This window comes from Eptatretus burgeri, chromosome 12 (genome assembly GCF_056783735.1).
Source record: "Eptatretus burgeri isolate ZD-2024b chromosome 12, Ebu_testis_v1, whole genome shotgun sequence".
Classification (NCBI taxonomy): Eukaryota; Metazoa; Chordata; class Myxini; order Myxiniformes; family Myxinidae; genus Eptatretus; species Eptatretus burgeri.
The window spans coordinates 63,956,772-63,977,831 of record NC_140972.1 but is presented as its reverse complement, the minus strand read 5'-3'; the positions used below and the strand labels follow the sequence as shown (position 1 = coordinate 63,977,831).

General features: G+C 48.7%; 1 protein-coding gene across 7 annotated transcripts in view; it reads left to right on the top strand.

Moving 5' to 3' along the window:
* Positions 1-21,060, top strand: part of DENND10 (DENN domain containing 10) — a 64,214-nt gene that overhangs the window by 11,542 nt on the left and 31,612 nt on the right. For 5 of the 7 annotated variants that reach the window (XM_085848269.1, XM_085848268.1, XM_085848264.1 and 2 more), the window contains 3 exons: positions 10,413-10,609; positions 17,073-17,152; positions 17,317-17,465. In XM_085848269.1, coding sequence (XP_085704395.1) covers positions 10,568-10,609; positions 17,073-17,152; positions 17,317-17,465 — 271 coding nt within the window. In that variant the 5' untranslated portion in view covers positions 10,413-10,567. Of the gene's footprint in view, positions 1-8,316; positions 8,472-10,412; positions 10,610-17,072; positions 17,153-17,316; positions 17,466-21,060 lie in introns of those variants that run through there. The other 2 variants (XM_085848267.1, XM_085848270.1) reach the window with 2 other exon arrangements.

Sequence of the window (21,060 nt, the reverse complement as noted above, 5' to 3'; positions counted from 1 at the left end):
CACCCGCCCCTCGCTCACCGATTGGACGGCAAAAAGTGGGCGTGTGTCGTTTTGGATCCGTTCTTGAAGCAGAAAATCCGTGATTTTGTACACGCTGTTCAACGTGCGCCCTACACGAGTCCAGCATCGGTGCCCATGAGTGGCGCGAGATGACGGTGATGCGATGGTGGCGAGTTGTGACGGTAAAGGTCGTGGCGGTTGTGGTGAAGCGGTGGTTGTGGTCGGTGGTTGATGTTGTGGTTGTGATCATGGCGGTTGGTCCAAAATAAAGATAGTAAAAGAAAAACGGCTATCCTGAAGAGTCGCAGCTCGCATAAATGACATGTATTCCCACTAGACAACGGGTTCGGGCCTAACTACACATGTACTTACCGAGATACCTCACCTAAGGGACCTGAATGGTGGTTTGCGAATCTGGTAACCACAACACTACCCCCTTCCCTTTTTACAGACTCGTCCCGAGTCGTCAAATTTTCGTGTGCCATCATGTGTAGTTTTCCCCTAGTACACTTTACCTATGGATCCCTGAGTGCGACATTCATGGTATTCGTGTCCCCAAAATAAATAACCTGAGGGCTGCGTAACTATCTAACAAACTCACTCACACGGACGACTTAAATAAAATTGCCGGCGCTAAGACAAACATGCCGGGGGCGCACTCATATGTACAGTACATCTTACCTTAACTTACAAATTTTACACTAAACCATGGCCCAGGATCATTGAACTCTGCAAAAGAAAAGCAGTTAGCAGGGAGCCAGGCTGCCCACATGCAGTCTCTGACTCAAACAATGCAGGTGACAGGGAACGTGGCTGGCTGCTCACACGCAGTCCAAGGCCTCCCTTTTGAACTGAACGCAGTGAACCACAACGGTGCTTGGGCTGCACAACGCAGTCTCCGTGCCAGCTCAAGTGGCACACGCAATGAGCACAACGAATGGATGCATGAACGCAAACACGGTGCACGGGCCGCCACTGCAGGCCAGTGTTGTAGCTGCCAACAGGGCAGTTCTTGCAGCTTGCAAACTGTTGCCTTGCGGATCCTGGCGCACATGGAAATGAACAGGGGGGGCAAAGCAAAAATTGAACGGGGCTGGTGAACGTGGGCAGTGGGCATGGCATGGCAAAGGTGAGCAGGCAAACACAGCCCGCAGAAGAAGACCGTTGCAGGCAAACACAGCCGGCAGATGAACTGGCCGGCACAGGCCTCGAAGAAAAACAGCCAGCAGATGAACTGGCCGGCACAGGCCTTGCAGCACACAGCTGCCGATGAAGTTGGCCGGCCTCCGCCTCGAAGAAAAACGCGGCCAGCCGATGAAGTGGCCAGCCTTTGCCGTTCAGTGGAGGTTGGTGGAGGGAGTGCGGTGGTGCTGGCCACTCGGAAGGCGGGCTCGGACCTACCTACCTGTCTCCCTCCCACCTATCGCCTTTGCCTGTCACTGTACCTACCCACTCCCTTAATTTGTCAAACCCCAATTTCGCCCCAACTTAATTTTTTTTGTTGTTTTTATTTTTTACTTCCCCACTATAAATCGTCCCCTAACCCCCTTTATCGTCCTTGTTCGGCTAACCTATCCTGTCACCTAGCCTACTCCCAACCCCTACGTTCCCTTCCCAGAGGGGAATAAGGGAGAGCTAACGTCCTGTGCCGAGGCCCAACTCGAGCCTCAGAATGGCCTCCCCAGAGTTCGGCGATCTTTAACCAAAGTGGGTCCAGCGGCCCACAACGACAGCGAGGGGATGGATGGTGCGGAGGGGTACATCTCCTAATCTACCCTAACCATTTAACTGTTAAACTACCCCGGGGCTTTCAACAAGCGCCTCTCGCTTAAACTATTGGTTCTAACAACCCAGATTCCCGTCGCCTGTGTTGGTGTCCTCACAATTTCGGGCCTCACCCCCCAATTTTCTCTCCGTGCCCTTACACGGTCTCCTGGCTGGGACACGTGGCTCCCTCCGGCAGGCACGACCCTCTGCCGAATCTCCCGCTATGGCACCCCCGGGCACTACACTGCCTCCGAGCCTACCAGCTCCCTAACACCGGGGAGTGCCCCCCATGGCACCTCCCCTGAAACGCACACGTGGCAGGCCGGCCTCCCGGGCCCCTTTCCGAGGGTCACCCGTGCCCACAACACTGCCCACGCGGCTAATGGCGCCCCGGGCCCCGCACCAAGCAGGCGCACCCGTGCCCACTACTCTATCCCGGCCCCCGATGGGCCCATGGCCTACCGCGGCCGACTAGCCTGGTGCCCGGGGTACCCACTCAGCGATACTCACCTTTCGCAGCCACGCTCCCAAGCCCGTCAACAGGGCTCCTGCACCCCTCCAAATGGGTCTCGAGCCTACATTCCCACCAACAACAAAACGACCTCCATTTTTCAATTTGACTAACCCAGCTAACTCAATCTACACTGACCCCGGGGTCCCTTGGCCGGGAGTCACCTCCCCCAATCACCCATCGCACCATGCATTCCCCATTCACTCCATTCACACAGACCCGCTGGCCTCACTCACTCAACATGCACATGCCTCACAACTCACCAACTCTTCAACACACACACCACTGAACTCTGCCATCCTTCTAACTACCTCCCCTAACTAGCTCGTGCTCCCACGTCGTCCCTTAAACTACAGCACGTTCCTTTTAACCTACGTAGCTAAGCTCCGTCCCCTCTACACATTCACAGGTCTGTCACTGTCTCCAAATAAATCATTTCATTTCCCAACCTAAATCTGGCTACAATCCCTCTAACTAATCCATTCCACGGACTCCATGAGGACTTACCCCTGCCCCATGAAGTCGGTCTAGCTATGCTAACCCTTCCCCCTAACTAGTTTCCATCCTGTGCCCAGGTCAAGGAGGTCTTCCACCCCTTGCCCAGGAATCCTGTGTACCCGAAAGTGAGGCTTGTTCCTTTTTTTTTTTTCATGCCCAGCACCTGCGCGGCAACTCAGAGCTCGCGCACTTTGCACCTGCCCGTGACGTCATGCAGCTGCACGTGTTCCTCGTCCCTCCTTGGACGGGACCATCCGGCAGAGATACCCCTCCTGCCGGATTCCAACCCCACGTGCAGCCATGACGTCACCGGGCGCATAAAAAAAAAACACAAGCCACACGTCTCGAGGGGTTCCCCACGCGAACACATGTGCTTTGCCCGTTGGAGCTTAACACGCACGATCGCGTGGAGAACCCGTCCGGTCCAAATCCATTTACCTGCCTAACTTTGTCCGTCCGCGGGATCGGCAAATCCACCGCGTGCGTTTCCGGACCGGGACTTCACTCTCGCAAGCGAGCACGTGGCGGTCTCGTGCGTTGCACAGCACGAACCGCGTGCTCACTGCTGGGTGAACCCGGCACGGTCCTCGAAACAACTACAGCCGCTACCCGGCTTTCTCTCCTCTGTCGCCGTCTCCGTCTCCATTCCACCCACGCACACCTGCGTGTCACGACGCACACAGTCCACTCCATCACATTCACACGGGGAGACGCGGCTGCGTGCTCCCGCATGCCAACCGACATCTCCCTCTCATACCGCTCTCTCACACACACGGTCTCCCTTGCACACAACGACCTTGCACACGGCCGTTCACTCACGCGTGCGGGGGCACTCACCCGCGGTGCCTCACTCGCACTCCGTTCCTCATCCACACACGCGGGGGCACTCACCCGCGGTACCTCACTCATACACACGGCGACACTCACACACGCGGTCTCTTCCACACACGGTGCCTCACCCACACACGCGGGGGCACTAACCCGCGGTGCCTCACTCACACTCCGTGCCTCATCCACACACGGCGTGCTGGGAAGCACGTACTCCGGCACCATCGCCACCACACCACTCACACGTGGTTCCTCACTCATACTGGCCGTTTCACTCACACACACGGCCTCACTCACACACGGTGCCCCATCCACACCCGGCGTGCTGGGAAGCACGCACTCTGGCACCATCGCCACCACACCACTCACACACGGGGTCGCTTCCACACACGGTGCCGCACTCACACCTTGCACCACACACACAGGGACAACCACACTGGGGATTCGTGTCCCCACAAGGGTCTCCGGGGCCTCTACACCCCCCAAGCTCTCCAAGCACCTGTCCACAGCACCCGTCCTCTCAACCTCGCAAAGCACGACCGAACTCACCTGGTCGTGACTCGCCTCAAGGGGGCATACTCCCTCCCCTCGTTCCTGGAGGAGGCCATCCAGGTGCTCGCACTGAGTCTCCCTCCAGTCCGCCAGCTCACCCCCATTATCCTCCACTACCTCCGTGTGTGTGTGTGCGTCACTTACCCCGTCTTCCTCGTGTAGTCTTTCCTCTATTTTTTCTATCTCCCGTGTCTCTGCCAACTCTTCACCCTTTACCTCCCTTGTCTCAACTATTATTTCCTTTGTCACGGCCTTCATGCCCGCCTGGAGGCATCGGCCCATGTTCTGCGTTTCACCCCGCAGCTTTTTCGTTTCTTCCTTCATTTGCTTGTTCATGCCTTTCATTTCGTTTATAAATTCAGTTGTGTTTGCATCCATCTTCGTTTTTACTTCGTCCATTTGCTTGTTCATGTTCGCAATCATCTTCGCTGTCGTTTCCGCATACATTTTTGCCAGCATGGTGTATAGCTGGGTCATGTCGGGTGCGCTTGGGTGAGCCGTTTCGGCGGGGGCCGGGGAAGGGTTTTGGTGGAGAGGGGGGGGGGAGGTGTCATACACCGCGGCCGCTGCCCCACCCACCTCAGGTTCTGGGTTCAGTTGGGCGTGTCCGTGTTCCTGCACCATCAACATTTCCTGCTCCGGGTTCCATCCTGGACCATGGATTCTACATTACTACACATATACATTTCTAATACCCCCGGCTCCCGCTCGCCTTGAGACGCCATCTTGCTTCTCGTGAAGGGTTAATTTCGCTCGCTCGTAATTTGGAGGGAATCGGGGGTCGCTTCTCTCACCCCTGGACCGATTCCCGTGAATTTAGCCGGAGACAGGAGAGCCCGTTTTCCTGTTCTCCGGTACCAGTGCCGCGAGGAGGGCGATGAGTTTATATCCCACTCCTGACACCAGTGTTGCGGTCTTCGCGCCCGCCGGCGTGCGACGGCCACGTAACTCGAATCGCGGCACGTCGCCCACCGGACGGACAATCCAGTCGTGACCCTCTCGGACTAACGCCGGGAACCAGTCACGGGTGGACCTTTCGGTCTCACCGCGATCGAGCCAATCAGCCCCCGCGTGGGATAGGGTTGCTCGCCAAACTACCTAAGTACCCACGCGGAGGGTAGACCGGGCGATCGCACCTCGCCGCAGGTCGACTTCGGACACGGGCCACTTAAGCGACCCGTTCCGTACTATCAGAATAACCGAGCGGTGTTATCGTCGACCTCGACGGTTCGATTAATTATCGGGCGTATTCAGCCCACTACCAACCCTTTACGTGAAGCAAGATGGGGATTCAATGGAGGAAAAGACGAAGCGAAGCGGGAAACAGTTCAACAATAAAGCACATTTATTCGCGGCACACGGGAAGCACACAAATACAATTCCACCAAATGCACACAAAAAAAGAAAACACACTTCCATTTACACAAAAAGCAAACATAAAAGTGGAAAACACAGTGCAGAGCTAATACCGACTACCGAGCACACGGCAACACTTATACAATTCTACTTCACAGACGGCGCCGACAACACATACCCAAAACCAAGGAAAAGAAATACCCTCAAGAATGAGGTAGGCCTGGGGCCGAGACCTGGTCGGGCCTACCCGTCTGGTGATGAGACGCGGAGCGGCGATGGCCCCGCAACCCGCGGGCCTCGTGGACAGTGCCTGGCAGGGGGTGGGAACGGGGCCCCCTTGGTCGCACTATCTCAGCGCGGGGGGGAAACAGGAGGGGGTTGCTGATGCTCAGGGCATAGAGGATCTTTATTATGTGCGCGACGAGCGTCTCCACCTCGGCCAGGTCGCGCTGCCGGCCTCCCAGGGGTGCAGCTCCCTGCACGACGCGAGCACCCCCTCGTCCGCCCTCGCCGCCTCTCCACAGCTCGTCCCCTCCGTTCCGACTTCAACGCACACGACGAGCAGTTCCACCGCCCGCGAAGTCTTGACTCTCTGTTCCGACTCCTTCGCCTCGTTCCGACCTTTACTACTCCTTCTCTCGTTCCCTCTTGCGACTCTCCGACCCCTCGTTCTCGTTCTGCTGACTCTTTCGCTCCGACTTTTACGACTCCTTTGACTGACGAACACCGTCCTTTTATCCCCCCCGTAACTTCGCCTTTGACCCCCTCCCTTTGACCTTTCACCTCGCTCCCCATTGGCCCGACAAAAAGTGGGCGTGAAGGCTTTTTGATCCACAAATTTGCATATATCGATCGCCCTGGGGCGGGGCCACCCGCCCTCGCTCACCGATTGGACGGCAAAAAGTGGGCGTGTGTCGTTTTGGATCCGTTCTTGAAGCAGAAAATCCGTGATTTTGTACACGCTGTTCAACGTGCGCCCTACACGAGTCCAGCATCGGTGCCCATGAGTGGCGCGAGATGACGGTGATGCGATGGTGGCGAGTTGTGACGGTAAAGGTCGTGGCGGTTGTGGTGAAGCGGTGGTTGTGGTCGGTGGTTGATGTTGTGGTTGTGATCATGGCGGTTGGTCCAAAATAAAGATAGTAAAAGAAAAACGGCTATCCTGAAGAGTCGCAGCTCGCATAAATGACATGTATTCCCACTAGACAACGGGTTCGGGCCTAACTACACATGTACTTACCGAGATACCTCACCTAAGGGACCTGAATGGTGGTTTGCGAATCTGGTAACCACAACAATATATATATATGTGTGTGTATATATATACTTATCACAATAATAACAAGATTTTTACATTTCAAATATTAAGTACGCTTTTTAATTGTTTTTCAACTGAAAAAGCATAAATTGCATATTTTAACATTAGTGTACTCATTTGCTTCACCACACGCGCTGTATTGAAGGATTTCACTTGTTTAAATTGAATTATATATTTGAACACTGCAGAACACAAATCACCTTCATAATATTGTGATGGTTCTGGGAACCGAGACCTCAAGACAATGCCAAACAGCATACAGATATTCCTGAGTTATTTCATTATTTACTGTCAGAGGTAGGGTCCTCCCTTTTGTTTATTGGGCTGAGAAATATGTGTTGTGTTTGATTAGGTCGGTTTTACCCTCTTCCACTTTATCTCACATTTGTTCACGTTCTGTACAATTGCCACGTTCAAATCTGTTCCCACCAAACTCCCACTGTCACTCTCCTCCGTCATCGCACGGTCCATCAGCCAGTGTTCCATTTCACTCCAATCCCTTCGCAACTAGTAATAACCACCTCACCTGCTTCAAACACAAAGTCTTTATTCCTTACCTACCACAACACATCATCCAAGCTTGCCATACCAGCACCTGCTCACTAATCAGGCGCCTGCTCGCCATTGACCAGACAGCGCCGCCTCACCACGAACACACAGCCACAACCACTTCAACCACCTTGCTGTGCCTCAATACCAGCAACCACCACATCACCTGCTCAAGGCATTACTAGCAAATTATTCCCCACAACCACCATGCTACATCCAACACCTGCTACTCAAACCTGGTTCCAAAACCAACCAAGACTCGCTTCACAAGACTACAACACAACCACAACCTGCGGTGACCACCTCGTTGTGCCTTCTTGCCAGCGCCGACCGCCATCCCCCCCCCTCCCTGTCCAGCCTGCCATTGGTGCCTTTACTGGGTGTTTCTGCGGCAGTAGGGGAGTGCTGCATTCAGCCCCATGGTGGTTCGGGGGATGGTGCACGTGTTCCGAACACGTTTGAGACCATTTCTCTAGCTTCAAGCTCACAGGCATTGATGTCATGCCAAAGCAAGTCCGGGACCAAGGGTGCACTGTGCTGAGGGAGAGGGAGGTGGAGCATGACCCTTGCTCCCTATAGCCACACCTGCAGAGTGCGGGGTGTCAACCTTGACCTCCACCAAACTCCACCCCTCCCAAGCTGCTTAAAAGGGCAGAGTGCTGAATTTTTTGTGACTGGTCTTTCCATTTTGGCTTGGCTGGGTTTTCTCCTATGGTTTGGTTTTGACTGGACTGGTGGCACGTGGTTCAAGCGGAACACATTGGAGAGATGGGTGGGATGCTCATGCTGTCTATACAAGTGCACGGAGAGGTGGGAGGCCAAGCCAAGCTCAGCGTGGGAAAGCAGCTCTTTATCCTCACACGTTTTTCTACTTTCCCTGATTTGTCTCCTTTAGATGCATGATATTTGTCTCCTTTCCTTGATTTGTCTCCTTCAGACGCAAATCCCTGATCTGTGCTGAGGTGTCGTCCACCTCACGGCGGTCTCCTTGGGTGGGTGCCTGGAATGTCCTTTCCCTAAGAGGATGATCACCTGTCTCTGTTATCATCTGAGCTCAAGAGTTTGAACATTGGTGTTGCAGCACTTTATGAGGTTCGGAAACCGGATCGTGGAAAGATCATGGGGGGTAGTTATATCTACTATTGGTGTGATCGCTCTGATGGTTACCATGCCCAAGGAGTTTCTGTAGCTGTCTCCAATAAGCTGACACATGATAATTGAGGTAACACCTGTCAACGAGCGTATTATGAGACCAAGGATTCATCACTCCTTGCGTGTCATTTCCCTGGTCTCTATTTATGCTCCGACTGAGGAGAGTGATCTCACTGTGAAGGACGCATTGTATGCCACGCTCGAGTCTGTGGTTGATCAGTGCCCCAGACAAGGTACACTTCTAGTCTTGGGGGATTTCAATGCATTGACTGGAACTGATAGGGATGGATATGAGACATGTGTTGGTCCACATGAGGCTGGTACTGTGAAACTGAATAGCACTAAGTTCCTTGACTTTGCAAGAAGTCGTGGACTTAGAGTGGCTGGTTGATGGTTTCAGCACCCACAAGCTCATCGCTGGACTTGGTATTCCAATGCTTGTGGTGTGGCAAAGGAGATTGACCATGTGCTCATTGATGGTCGCTGGAGGATGATCCAGAACTGCAGGGTCTACCGGAGTGCTCAGTTCCTCAATACCAACCACAGGCTTGTGGTTGCAACTCTGAAGTTACACCTTAAATCTTGGAGAATGGTAATATCCCAGCCGAGGCTGGATGTTGGCAAGCTCAAGGATGAGAGGGTCGCTGAGGAGCTTGCAAACAGGCTCAGTGGTGATTTGGGGGGTCTGGGTGCTTTGTGGGATCCTGAAGAGTTGTGGAGTGCCTTGTGCAGACTCATCCTTACTCATGTCTGGGTGAAAAACCGCCCCCCCTTTGAACCTTTTATTTAATATTCTACCCTTTGGAATCTTTCCTTACATGTCCTTTTTAGTAGCTAAGTAGGCCATCAGCCTTCAGTTTAGGCGGGAAAGTGACACCTCGAACAGCCGAAGCTCAAGTAGAAGGGGAGGGACCACCCAGGTGACATGTTAGAGATGGGCCGTCCTTCACCCATCAAACGGACCTTCGGGCCAATGGTGAGTGGAGGGACGTGGGATTCCAGGGCATGATGTGGAGGCCAGAGACTTTAAAAGCAAGTGCAGGGGGGTGGAGGAGAATTGAGCTGTTGCCCAAACCCCAACTGGAAAAGGCTGCACCGTGCTTGCCAGGCTGTCCCACTACGCTACACCCCATTCACCCAGCCACGCCTCTCCCTTATTTTCCATCGTGCCTGGGACACGCTGACCGGGCCTGTGAGGGGATGCCACAGGTCTACCTCACCACATCTGTACCAGTTGTGCCATGCTGGCACAGCTCAGGTATTTCCTGTCTTGTCACCTCTATATTTTGTCTCATGTGATATGTCTGTGGCCCAGATAAGGCTTAAATAATGAAGGAATCTCCCAATTTTTTTCTGGTTTCATGGGCGTGTATACTGGAGTTGGGTAAGGGGTTGAATCATTTATTTATTTATTGTCGTTGCTTCCCTCTGTGTCCTTCCCCATGACTATTGTCATTGTTATTAAATATAGCTACCTGGTGTCATGTTGAATTCAGGCCGTCATGGTCCTTCATTCGGTGACGAAACAAGACCTGTTGAGGGATAATTGGCGGCGGCAACAAACGCCACACACCCAGACAGTGCCACACGTCTCAGGCTCTCTCGGCCTAATTAGATATGAGACGGTGATGCTAATTAGGGTTGTGCTCGACCGATTCAGTGTTCCAATCTGCACAGTATCATGGCTTTTAGATACGTGATCCGGCAGGGAGCTGCAAATCGGTTGACCGTTATGGTCACATTGCGGGGACTCACCGGATTTGAACTAGGCAACTAGAACAGACAGGATGACTGCAATAATGATATTTTGAGTGATACTATTTGAATACGTCACACACAAGCTTTCATTCATGTCCTGTTTCTTCCATCCTCTTCCTTCAGAGAAAGACAGCAATGGGGATATTTTGTGGGTGTGGTCCTTTCCTTCGGTGACAGAAGAATTTCGATTGCTGCTTCTCAAGAAATGCCCACTGAGTGCCGATTGCCATTCTTTGCCCCCGTTTGTGTTCGGGCAGCACAGAAAAGTGTGGTTCTACATGTCTACTGGTGATGTCTCTGAGCCATCTGTCTTGCCAAAGGTTCTTGTATTTTTCATCCTTTCGGTTTAAAATTACTCATCAGTTAATGTATACAAGAATGGAAAACTGACATGTTTTCCGCCTTTCTGGGTGTCAGTCTGTGTCGGTAAGCAGGTAGAACAATGGATATAATAAACAGTACATTTATTGAAGTATGCAACTGCCATGGGAAGCAAGGAGAAGCTCATGTTTAAAGCCGTAAACCTTCGTCGGATCAAAATCGGTGCAATAGATGTTCTCGATGGCAATATTTTGGATGACTAATCTGAATAAATGCTTTACCTCCACACCTTGCATGTTTTTATCTCGTGACTGCTTCATACAGCGGGTGTGCATATTGCATTTGGTCGTCTTCCCAGTGGTCCTTGGCATGCAAGGGATCCCTTCACATGTCAATGGAAAGGGGATGTGGGGGGGGGGCGGTGGGGGGAGCAATGGCTAGTAGAGGGTGTGCAGGGTATATAGTTGTGAGTTCATGGGGTGTGCACTATGCTGTAAAAATGTAGATTCTACACTGCATAAATATCTGTCTGGAGCCCTCACACAAAGAAAAGGTGACTGCCCATAAAAAGGGGTTATTGAAGGAATTTATCTCTTTTTCTGTGCTTAAACATTTTGTTTATAATGCAGCATATTGCAGACTTTGCTAAAGAGTGTGGTGAAGCAAATTTGTTTCCATATCTATAGTTTAATATTACCCACGGGTCAATGTATGTGAGAATGGAAAACTAGCATTCATCGTCAAGGCCAGCAGAGGTTTGTGTCGACAGGCAAGAGCCACCCACTCTCCCAGCTCTCAGCCCTTTATATCTCCAAGCTGCATCACACGCGGTGTACTCTGGCACGCTTTACTGATAGCACCACACCGATGCTTGATTCAGGAATCCAGGAGGGGTAAATGAGATAACTCAAAGTTTACAGAACAACACAGATTATCTCAATAAATAACTAAATAGTTGATGTCCACAAAGTATATTGTTGTGGGCCGGCGGTCTTGCGGAGAACGACCACTAGGTGGGGGAAACTAAGTCGATTCCCACCAGACTCCCTGGAATTGTAGGCCGTCGCTCACAGATAATTCCATGACGCGGCAGGTCGCTTAACCGACCGTGGACGCCAATACCTCAACCGCATGGCATAGGGTCCTCCTGTCTCGAAACAAGTTACCTAATTAACCACGCGGTTTCGACTACTGGGGAACCACGCCCTCGGTACGCCTTGCCCGAACTGGATCACTCTACCAACTACCGACTACCTTTCCAGATCGAATGCAGTTGAGCGGCACTGCCCAGGACGTACCGGCGAGAAGGAACGGATTATCGGGAATAAAGACAGGGCGAAACTCAGATTCGAATCATGCTGGACCAATGGAGGAAAAGACAAAGACATGCTGGGAACATTTCTGCAATTATTTATTTACAATAAGGTGGGGAAAAGCATGTGGCACAACAAAAGGTTTATTCGGTATGTCATGCAGGGGAAAGATGAGAGAGGTGTGGGGTGCGACAATTTACAAGCAACTTACAAAAACGGACACAGCGCAGACTTAACGCGAGACTAATAAAAGCAATAGCAATCACAACAATAAAAATCTTAACAGGCTTATCTAACAGATAGGCGCCAACACACTCTGACACACACTCGGGCAAAATAAACCCAATGAAAGGCAAAGGACTTTTGCAGCCAGGGAGGGAGTTGAGGTTACAGTTTCTCGGTACCTGAGCGTTTCGGGGGAAGGGATGCTCCGTGGTCCGGTACCCGACAAAGGTTGTGTAGTTTGGTCCACAGCCGCACGTGTGGAGAACGTGTCCGTGAAGGAGCTCGAGTGGAGAAGAGCGGAGTCCAAGGCGGGGATCAGCAGTAGCAGGACCAGACAGAGGCTTGGCCGAGGTCCTTCACATCCACCAACTCTGACTTCTCCCTTTCAAAAACCAACTGCGACCTTTCAAATCCAACGACAACCTTCCCTCGCATCCAACTCAACCTTCCATCGCATCGAACTCAACTCTGAGGATTGGCCCGTACTTTATAGATCACGGAGTTCAGGGTGGAGCCATGGCGAAGCCAACGTCATTGTCTGTCCTGATTGAACCGGGCCTTCATGTGGTCCGCCTTTCTTGGCATGGTTTTGGCCAGACACTGGTAAGGACCGCCCACACCACCGTGTCTGGGTTTGGGAAGGTGAATGGTGGTGCAGCTACAACAACGAACCTTGGGATTCTGCCTCAGAAAACGAGTCTCTGTAGACAGCGGGTAGACGGTGGAAGCGCTTGTCCAGCCCAAAGTGCCCGTCGGGATTTGGGCTCAGGAGATGAGACGAGGGTAGCAAACGAGATGAAGGTACCATGGATCAAATAAAAGGGGAAATAAAATAAATAGGGGAAAAATGATTTATTAATCCTAACTATAGCCCATCGCAACACACTCCCTCGTCTTCCCATTAGACAAAAGGTAGGGACCTAACTACATGTATATTAATGAAATAACTGACTCGGGACAACTGCATGTTGTATGCATATGGTTCCGAGAACCGTAACAATATATTCACACACTTTCGGTACATGATATGGGGCACTTGGTCTTTATCAACATTTAGGCGTGAATTTACACACATCAGGTTCATATTCCAACCTGTGCACATATAATAATGATTAATTGATTTGCATTGACTTATGAACAGTTTTTTTCATTGCAAAATTAATGAGGAAGAAATTACTTTGCACAAACCTTGTGTGTCAAACTATATCTTAACAGGAAAAACTCAATTTTGACAAAAGTATACTCTTATTAAAATGATTCATATTTTGAAGTAAAGCTTTTACATGTTAAAAAAAAAACTTAATTTTTACAGAGAGATTAAATAGTTTACTTAGACTTGTGAAAATGGATAATTTTTTGAAAGTTTTTATAACCATTCATAGTATTGTTTTTCAAAATGTTGCAACTCGGATTCACATTTTAAACAAAACTAGTGAAGAACCCGTCCAATTCCTCCACTTCCACGATGTCTGGTTTTCATGCAGAGAATTCCCATATTTCATTATGACTTGTAATACCCCCTTATGTGGAGGTGGGGGGCTATTATTTATTTATTTTAACCACCTAAAACCAACACCCCGAGTACAACCACCAATTATCAACTCATTCCGTCCAGCGGTTCAGGAGTGAATAGAAGTCAAACACACACAAACACTTCTTGTAATGTTAAAACGTAAGCTTGGCATGGTAGTTCAAACATCTGGGACTATCAAATTTATTTATTTATTTGGCAAGTCGATCTTGAAAAGGTTTGTCATCCCCAGTATCTGTGCTTTGCTGTTCTTTTTGGTGGCATAATGTTGATATTGTTACGGCTGTGGAAATTCGCAGAACACCATATAGGTCCTTAGTTAGTAATGCCGATAAGTCCGTGTTCAGTTAGATTTCCCCACCGTTGTTTAATGGAAATTATCCGTGTGGACAGGGCTGTGATCTTTGAGTTAGCCGTTATTCTTTACTATCGTTATTTTGGACCAACCACCTCCACCACCGACATCTCTCAACAACCGCTTCACAACAACCACCTCCACCACCAACATCACTCTCAACGACAGCTTCACAACAACCACCACCACCACCACCACCAGCAACATCGCTCTCAACAACCGCTTCAGACCAACCGCCTTTCCACCACCACAACCACACCTGCCTCTCAACAAACCATGCCATCCTCACCACTTCGCCAGCAACCGTCAACGTCTCCACACCACAAACATTTCACCTTCGTCTCCGAAACAACGCCATCTTTGCGCCAGCAGCGGCGAGATCCGATCAAACGGCATCGCTGCAGGCAGAGGCAAGGGTTCTCTCGCCGTGCAGGGTCGGTGATTTCCACAACGTCCGCTCCGTGCAAGCTTCGCCCGCAATTCGGATAAAGAGCGTCGGTGATTCCTGCAACGTCCGCTCTCCTTTCAGGGTCAGAGGTCAGAGGTGCAGTGTCGGTGATTTCCACAACGTCCGCTAAGTGCAAGCTTCTCCCGCAATTCGGATCAAGAGCGTCAGTGATTCCTGCAACTTCTGCTCTCCGCACAGGGTCAGAGGTCGGAGGGCGGAGGTCGGATCTCGTCTCACCAGTCCTATAAAAGGCTGCGCAGAGCGCCAGTTCAACTGGTCTGGAGGGGGTCTGGAGGAAGTCGGTCTGAGTCAGTGGAGAGTGTCTGTCGGGGTTCAGAGAGTCTGAAGAAGCCAAGGAGCTGTGTGGAAGTCTGGGCTGGTGTCGGAGTCGGGAGCTTGGAGCTTGCAGTCGATAGAGAGTCCGGGCGTGGCGAAGGAGGCGCGAGTTGGAGGGGCAGCCTTGCCTGCTGTGTCGCGCAAACCGCGCGTTCGTGTGGAGAGAGCCGGAGAGAGCTCGCCTGCCATGCGGAAGGCCCGAGTTCAACCGCAGCTACGCTAGCTGCCGTAGGGACGGGACGTCGCGACTCGCCCCATCAAGACACCACGAGTGTGCAGGTAACCTGCAACGGTCTCGTGGGGCCCTTTCGGTCACCAAAGCCCCACGTTATAAAGGCCCACGGGCCCAGGCTGACTCCCTTGTCTGTGAGGGGGTCTTTTCCTTGTTTTTCTTTCAATGAATGTTGTGGCGCCGAGTCCCGTAAGTAAAACCGTATAAGTGACTACATAATTGCTTATAGACGGTCGTAGCACCTTTTGCTTTGCCTTTGTTCTGTATACGTGCATTTTAGTGTTTTGCATTCCTGACTGCATATGTGCTTGTATAATAAATGTGCTTGTTTAAATGTACCCCATTCGTCGTGTCATTTTCCCCCATTGAAGTGCCATATTGTTTTTCGGAATACTAGTTGGTTTTTGAATACCGATAATAGAATCGGGTCCGGCGAGGTCTGGCGATAATACCCGCTCGGTTATCCCAGAACGGAACGAACCGCTTACTTGGTTCGTGTCCAAACAGGCCTTCGCCGAGGTACGGTCCCTCGGTAGGTTACCCGCGCGAATACTTAGGTATATCGATATTCGGCGATTGACCCTGTCGCACGCGGGTAGAATACGGACTGGGCCGTGGTGTGCGTTGAAGGCACACCCGTGACTGGTTCTCGGCATTGTTCCGGGAGGTCACGACTGAATTGTTCGTCCGGTGGGCGTACGGCTGCGATTCGGTTAAAAGCGGTCATTCGCACGCCGGGCGGGCGTAGATTCGTAACAATATTAAAACATATTTAGTTGGGAAGTTCCAACTTCCAGGAGTGCCATTTATTTATTTATTTTTACTGCCTAAAAGCTTCCCATGCACATTCTTCGGCCAACCACCAGTTTTGAACTCATTTTATACAGCATTTCAAGAGAGAATTGAAGTCAAACAAAACAAAACTCACAAACAAAATACTCAGACAGACACTTCTTAAGTTATATACACGTATATAGAGTACGAGCAGGAGTACCCAGCATTGCCCATTGCTGTTCTTGTCCTGTTCGCATTTTGAAGAAATAACTTTGTTTTCATTGTTCTAATTTTTGTGGGTGCCTAAAACACTTCCCTACATCCACAAAGGAATGGGGTCGGGGATCATTTAATATTACCTTTCACGTAGCAATGAAGGCTAAGGCACCAAAGAGCAATTAAAAAAAAAATCCAAAAACAACCCAACCTTTATGTTCTTCACATTTTTCAAAAAATATTTTTGCCTAAAACATTACCAGGCATTCACTGATGAACCTCTGAAACTTTGACTGAGATCTGCTCAGCGATCTCAGAAAAATGGCAACACACACACACGCACATGGTTCTCTTATAGTATAGATGATTTACTAATTTTTCAGTAAAATGTTTCACATCGATGGATTTTATTTTACTTTTACTTTGAATTGCGAACCAGCTGTTCCTGCCGATGTAGAATCGTGGCGACAACTTGAACTCATTTTGGTAGCGACACGTTTTTAACCTTTTACATCGTTTGCACCTCTCACATTGTTTGCTTTGCAAGTTTCCAAGTGCAATCGGAATTGCAAACTTGAAAATAATGATGGTGCTTTCTTTGTGATCAATACATAGCATACTGTCACATTTGCTATTAATGTCCCCATCGTCTTACTTCAAAAGTGAAACATCAATTTTGCAATGAATTTTTTTCCTTTCTCTTTGAAACTTAAATGCTGCCAATGTGCATTACCTCCTCACACCCCCTCCATGCCCCCGACCACCACTAGTTCTTAATTCTTTGAACATTCACTCACAAATTCTTCCCTATTTGTAAACTCATACCAATCTCGGTGAGCTCTCGGTGATGGTCTCTAATAATGCCCTTTGGCAATCTGCATTTCTCTCTTTATGGTGTTTCTCATTTCCAGTCATTTATATTCTAGCGAAGCAGCTTGAGATGGGCGGTATAATTTTTGTATTATCATTCCTAGGTTGATTTGAGTTACATTGATGCACGTGGGTTAATGTTTATGTATGCTACAATTGCAGGTGAGGCAATATAGCCTTGTGCTTCTGGCAAAGGATTTTAACCCTGAGAAATATGAAACCTTCAGCCGTATCTTAAGCAGGTGAGCACTTTTTATTTTTCCTTCACAGAAACCATTATATGCACCTCATTATTCTTTTCCTAGTTCGATGTGTTTGACTGCCCCAACCTTCATTAATATCAGGATGATACATTATAGTCTTAAATGCGTTCACACTTTCAAACTTGGTTTATTAACTTTAACAGGAGTTATTGCAAGCATGGCAGTCCTGCAAGCATGATGGAAGCTTATCTCTCCTATATTACAAAGGGTGTATGTGAGGCTGAAGACAATGGATCTTTCCTGGTCCAGAACTACCCAGCAAAGATGGCTTACCTTGCAGGCTCAATCAAAGGTCGGTGGTTCTTTCCAAGTACCTTTTCCAAGCTTTCTCTCCCTCCACACATTTTTATATTTATTCTCAAGTATTTGCTGCTAATCAGTTGAGCTCTTTTGTCGTATCTGCCAAATCCCCTGTTCAATTCAGGGTTTCAGGTCAGAGATAAAAATAACACCTTTACATTGAATTGATCTTTTATTCATTCCTTTTATTCAAATTGATTGATGCGTGCCTACGATACAAGCTTACTTAGATCAGTCCTAAAATTATCTCACGAACAATGACAAGATATTGTCGCGTCGGCGAGTCTGACCAATGCCACCCATCACGACAAGAGCTTTTGCTACTCCTGAAGATCGCCAAACTTACAAAATTCACACTGCGTTCAATTAACTGTTCTTTATCATTTACAAAACCCCAAAGATTGCTCCAATCCAAGGCCGAAGTAGGTGGTGCAACGCGCGGGAGTTAGAGTGGGAAAACGTCTCTTATTGTTTAAATAGGGTTTATTAAAAGAAATACATGGATAAGGGCAGACAAGATGATATCAATAAAACAGCACAGACCAGTCTGTTAAAGGAAAAATGAGTAGGAAGGTACACGCACTTATGTACAATGAAAATAAATAACCCCTTTTTGGCGCCAAATATAAAAATATCAGGACTCGTACAACAATGGGGAATGAGCAAGGACTTGAGCAAGGCAAAAGCTGGTTGTGGGTCCAGTGTGCAGGCTGGTGTTGCACAGTGCTCGTGCGGTACAGGACTGGATGATTGTGATGTGGAGAGGTATGGTGACGAGGAGAGGGATGCTGCCTCTGCATCGGTCTGATTCCAACTCAACTGCAACTTCAACGACCACAATGAGTCTACAACTCCAAAAAACAAACTACTACACTGGGTCTCTAATTCCTACCAATGACCGCCCGTGGCTGCAGGCGTGCCATCTTCTGGGCCATCCCGCCCAATGGGGCGGCCCCGATAACAAGTCTTATGCTCCTTCTCCAAGGCCACAAGAGACCTCGCCACCATGGCATGTGGTGCGCCAGCCAAACATTCTGCGATGTTTTCTCTTATAGCCCAAGTCCTCACCCAGCCTCACTCAAAAACAGGAGGTTTTACACAACAAACTTACTCTCTATTGTGTTAAAGTTAACACTCACTACATCTTCAGTGCACGTTTTACAATACCACTTACTCTGACATTTTCCCTGTTTCAAGAGTAATATAATCTGTGCGGACATACAGACCAGACTATTCTTACCACAATCAAGCTATGAATCCCTCTCCCCCCTTCACGCAACAATATTTATAATTTTAAAAAAAAGTGTTCGTTTTTCATTTGCATTTTTAGAGATTGTACAAGAAATATCAACAGTACTCATGAAGTGCAGTTTGAACAATTATTGCACAAATCCATGTAAACCCATACCATGATTTCAAACTGCAATTTTTCACAATACTGAAGATATTTATTCGTATTTTTTCATTTATTCGAGTTACTAGCGGAAGCCCATGATAACCACAATAGAAAAAAGGAAGCCTTTTATTATTGCGATGGTTGAAAGATTTCAAAAATGGGAGGTTTAGTAAGGAACATCTTGAGTTGTTGCATGCACCTGACACTTAAAGAAAAGAAGAGAGTAAAATGAGTTTAACAACTTATTGATATATGTTTAAAATCCGATTGGGAAATTTACCATGGATCATATGAAGATTATTTTAGGCTTATGAATGAAGTGCAGGCTGTCCACCAAATCTTGTTCCGGTTTTAAAATGTTATAACCAAACCAAAAGAGATACAACTCGAAGGACACTCGGTCGAGCGCATTCCTCCGCCACACAATGCCTGATCCATGAGAACATAATACGTTTTTGAAACATCATGCTAAAGATCGTTTTTAGCCCTATCTCTCAATGGTGAAGATTCACTTCAACAATCAAATAATTCTCGTGTCCGGATCCGGATTTGGATCTTCACTAAAACTGAATCAATTCGTCCTTGTCTAATACCCAACCTGTTCACCAACTTTCATCCGAATCCCTCCACAACTTTTTGAGATATCGTGCTATATATCGGTTTCGTCTGATCTCTTATCCAGTGTATATGTATATCGAGTACTTGCAGGAATGCCTGGGAGAGATAGTGTCAAATTCCAAAATGATCATTTTTCTTAACAGCAAAGATATCACAGCACATCCTCAGTTCAAATTGGTGCCTTGGTTCATTTCACACAATGAAAGTACTGATTATTAGTTCAAATTGGTACCTTGATCGATTTGGCACAATGAAAGCACTGATTCTCAGTTCATATTCGTGCCTTGGTTCATTTTACACAATTAAATTATCAATCCTTGGTTCAAATTGGTATATTAGTTCATTTTACACAAATATAGTACCGATCCTTGGTTCAAATCGTACCTTGGTTCAGGGCCGATTTAAGAGTTTGCAGGTCTCTAGGATATTTTAAATGTTTTGAGAGGAGAGAGAGAGACAGGCCATGAGTATGTACAACAAAAAGCTCAGATTTCTGAAAGAAAAAGTTTTCATTACACTATAAAATAAAGTCCATTAGGTGTGGAGTCCCTTCAAGCACATTAACAGCAGGACCCCTTCAAGTGTGGTTCCTTAGGCCATGGCCTAACTGATTTATGCTTTAATCCAGTCCTGCCCTTGGTTCATTTTACACAATGAAAATGCTGATCCATGGTTCATATTGTTACAGTTTTGTAAGACCCCAGGGAGACGCATCCAACACAAAAGGATTCCTTCATGTGGTTATATCTGTTGCAATTTTGTTTCGCTAAATTTCCCCTTCCCCATCAAATTGGTGGAAGGGAAAGATGCTTTGTCAATGTAGTTAAAACTATCCCCATTGTTCTTTTCCTCATTCTCCAACTCAATACTCGAACCTTATTCTCAAACACTCATTCTCAAACTCCATTCGCAAACACTTCTCAAGTCTTTACAGATTCCAATCATGCACCACGTTCACTCCACAATACACACCACAAACCACACAAATCCATTCAGTAACACCTCAATAGTATACATCAACATGTTTAGTACAGCAGTGCCAAGCCACCAGTCCTACCAGCATTGTTATTGCCAAACCACCAGTCCTACCAGCATTGTTGTCATCATGCCAGCAGCCCCATCCATCGCATCCCCGTTATAAAACCCCATTGTACCAGCAGCTCTGTCCATTGCATCCCTGGAACCAATCATGATGACTGGATCACAGAGCGCCAGACAATCGACGTGGCTGGATCACAAAAATCAGACATGCGAAGCGACATAAGTGAGGGTGATATGATCCCTGGCAGAGCAGTTAAGAGCAGAGTTGAGTCCAGTTCTGAATAGGGGAGAGAAAAGTTGGAGTATAGTTGGTTTGAGAGGTCAGCTGGTTCGAGAGCATCTTCGAGGTAAACCACACCAAGTGCCACACCTGGGGAATGCAACTGGACGGGTGCAGAGCAGTAGGCGAACAGAGCGTTGAGACGTGGGCTCCGAAGTGTGGTCACCACCTCCCCACGGACAGTACCACCTCTGTGACTTGAAGAACCAACCACAAATTCTTGAGCATTATTAGGGACAACAGTGATTTTCC